Source organism: Diaphorina citri, unplaced genomic scaffold (assembly GCF_000475195.1).
Source record: "Diaphorina citri unplaced genomic scaffold, Diaci psyllid genome assembly version 1.1 scaffold349, whole genome shotgun sequence".
NCBI classification, from domain to species: domain Eukaryota; kingdom Metazoa; phylum Arthropoda; class Insecta; order Hemiptera; family Psyllidae; genus Diaphorina; species Diaphorina citri.
Genome location: NW_007377784.1, coordinates 176688 through 178857, shown reverse-complemented (window position 1 = coordinate 178857; position 2170 = coordinate 176688). Strand labels below are relative to the sequence as shown.

General features: G+C 36.3%; 1 protein-coding gene across 1 annotated transcript; it reads left to right on the top strand.

Moving 5' to 3' along the window:
- Positions 1-507: 507 nt before the first annotated feature.
- LOC103507902 (thioredoxin reductase 1, cytoplasmic-like) lies at positions 508-1663 on the top strand. The gene is made up of 3 exons (XM_008472418.2): positions 508-523; positions 647-787; positions 1203-1663. The coding sequence occupies exons 1-3, from the start codon at positions 508-510 to the stop codon at positions 1565-1567; spliced, it is 522 nt and encodes a 173-aa protein (XP_008470640.1). The 3' UTR covers positions 1568-1663.
- The last annotated feature ends 507 nt before the right edge of the window (positions 1664-2170 follow it).

Here is a 2170-nt window from a genome sequence, read left to right as displayed (position 1 = left end):
GTAAATAATACCAAGCAAGATAATATTTTCATTTTCAAGGAGGTACCTATACCTACCTATGTATGCAAATAAAATCAAGATAAGATTGTACGAAAGAATAAAAAGTTTTCATTAATTCATTCAATGAAAGTTAATTTAGAAATAAAATTATTTTGACTAGAATTTTGTTCGAAATAATTTGAATTTCCGATCACTGGAATACAAAATCACCTGCGGCGCAATCTCTAATATCTAGAACAGATTTTGAAATCGCATGTCCACCATTGGTACATCAGTAAAGTAGGTGTACCTACCTAAGATTAGAAGTTTGTACCACCATATTTCACATCCTAGGATGTCAGGTTTCAACAATCTTAACATAAATTCTTGTAGATCCGCGTGTTTACTTTAACGTCAAAACGTGTCATAATTTCGCTAGATTTTCGCCCCAAGTCGAATTTCATTCATTTGCTACCACCAAAACTTTGGTAAGAAAACCAGACTGACAAGACACCGAAAGAGAAATCAATGTATATCCTGGGAGGTAAATCCGTGTGGTAATACGTGCTATGGTTTCGAGGTAGGTAATCGAGAAATAAAGGTCATTTTACAGTAATATAATTTATTGTACAGCAAAATTTTAATACATAATATTATGATTTGTAAGGTTTGGATAATGTGGGACTAAATGTTCATAAGAGAAGCTATAAGATTCTAGCCAAAGAGAATGGAGAAACAGATAATCCAAGTGTGTTTGTCACAGGGAGTGTCCTGCATAGTCCTCACACATGCTTTGAAAACTCGACGGGTAAATATTATACACAAATATACGTATTTACATAAAAAATTTCATATCTAATTATTATAAAAAGATTCAGATTGGACTAATTTATTAACCTTTCGCCTTCTTTCCCAATACCACAGATTATAAGGTTATTTATGGTGTAATTTTTTTCTATCTATTCGATTTTTCTTTTTCTTCCACAGGAGTTCAACACATGATAAATTTGGTGTGTGATGGGTGTGGTGTGTGTGGGGGGAAGTGTATTTGTGTGTGTGTGGTGGTCCCGTACAAAGGACGGGTCAACCACTAGTGTATTATAAAAAGATTCAGATTGGACTAATTTATGAACCTTTCGTCTTCTTTCCCAATACCACAGATTATAAGGTTATTTATGGTGTAATTTTTTTCTATCTATTCGATTTGTCTTTTCCTTCCACAGGAGTTCAACACATGATAAATTTAATTCGAAGTTTCCAGACTCACGCTTACATCACAACCAACTCGATCATGATCCCTAGAGTCTTGCTAACGCCCACAGAATACGGCGCTATCGGTGAAACTGAAGAGACGGCAGTGGCTTTGTATGGCCCGGACGATATATCCATTCACAAAACCAACATAGGCCCGGCCTACTTCAAATTCGTATGTGTCAAAGAGCTTGAGGATCGGATTATTGGTATGCACGTGCTGGCACCTCGCGTGGCAGACATTCTGCAATCACTTGCCACTTGTATTATTAAAGGAATCACTAAAAACCAAATGGAGACTTTGGTCAACTATTGGTGTACGGCAGATTCAAGATAAGTTGGTGCTCAATTGAGGCGTCCTGGAGATATTCTAAGGGCATGGCTTTCAGTTACATTCAGGAGTCGAGTTGTGGTGAACAATTATGCAACAAGCGAGTATGAAAAGTGTTAATTCGAGTAGATGACGCTCAGTACATGTACATTGTACACCCGTAGATTCCGGTGTTCTTCTGCGTGTACTTACACAGTGGGTATGTAGGTACATGAAGGAATAGGTTTGAGATTTAATGATGAAAAATAAATTCTGTGTTCAATGTTTCCTATGTATGAAACAAATATGGACTTATTAGTAGAAGTCACCTTATTTTCTTTTTCTTTGTACCTGCAGAAAAATGGTCTCTTACTAAAAGCGTATATTCTAAAATCGACGTGGAACCCTTAGAAGATTCATACAAATAAACAGATGTCTTTGGTCTATTAGCTGTTCATTTGCAAATATGTTTGCTATTACTCTTACGAATTTTACGATTTAAAACTAAGAACTAACAAATAGATATAGTGTACCTAATTTAGGCCTCTCGCACATTAACAGCGTAGTCGCGCGATTTTTACTAGGGCAGGTCGCCTCCTGTGTGAAAGGGCAGTATCATTTTCATAGGTT

What these genes read in the sequence shown, in the direction of transcription:
- LOC103507902 (XM_008472418.2), top strand. An exon ending in ATGCTTTGAAAACTCGACGG is followed by an intron (nt 788 to 1,202) that starts GTAAATATTATA and finishes TTCCTTCCACAG; the next exon opens with GAGTTCAACACATGATAAAT.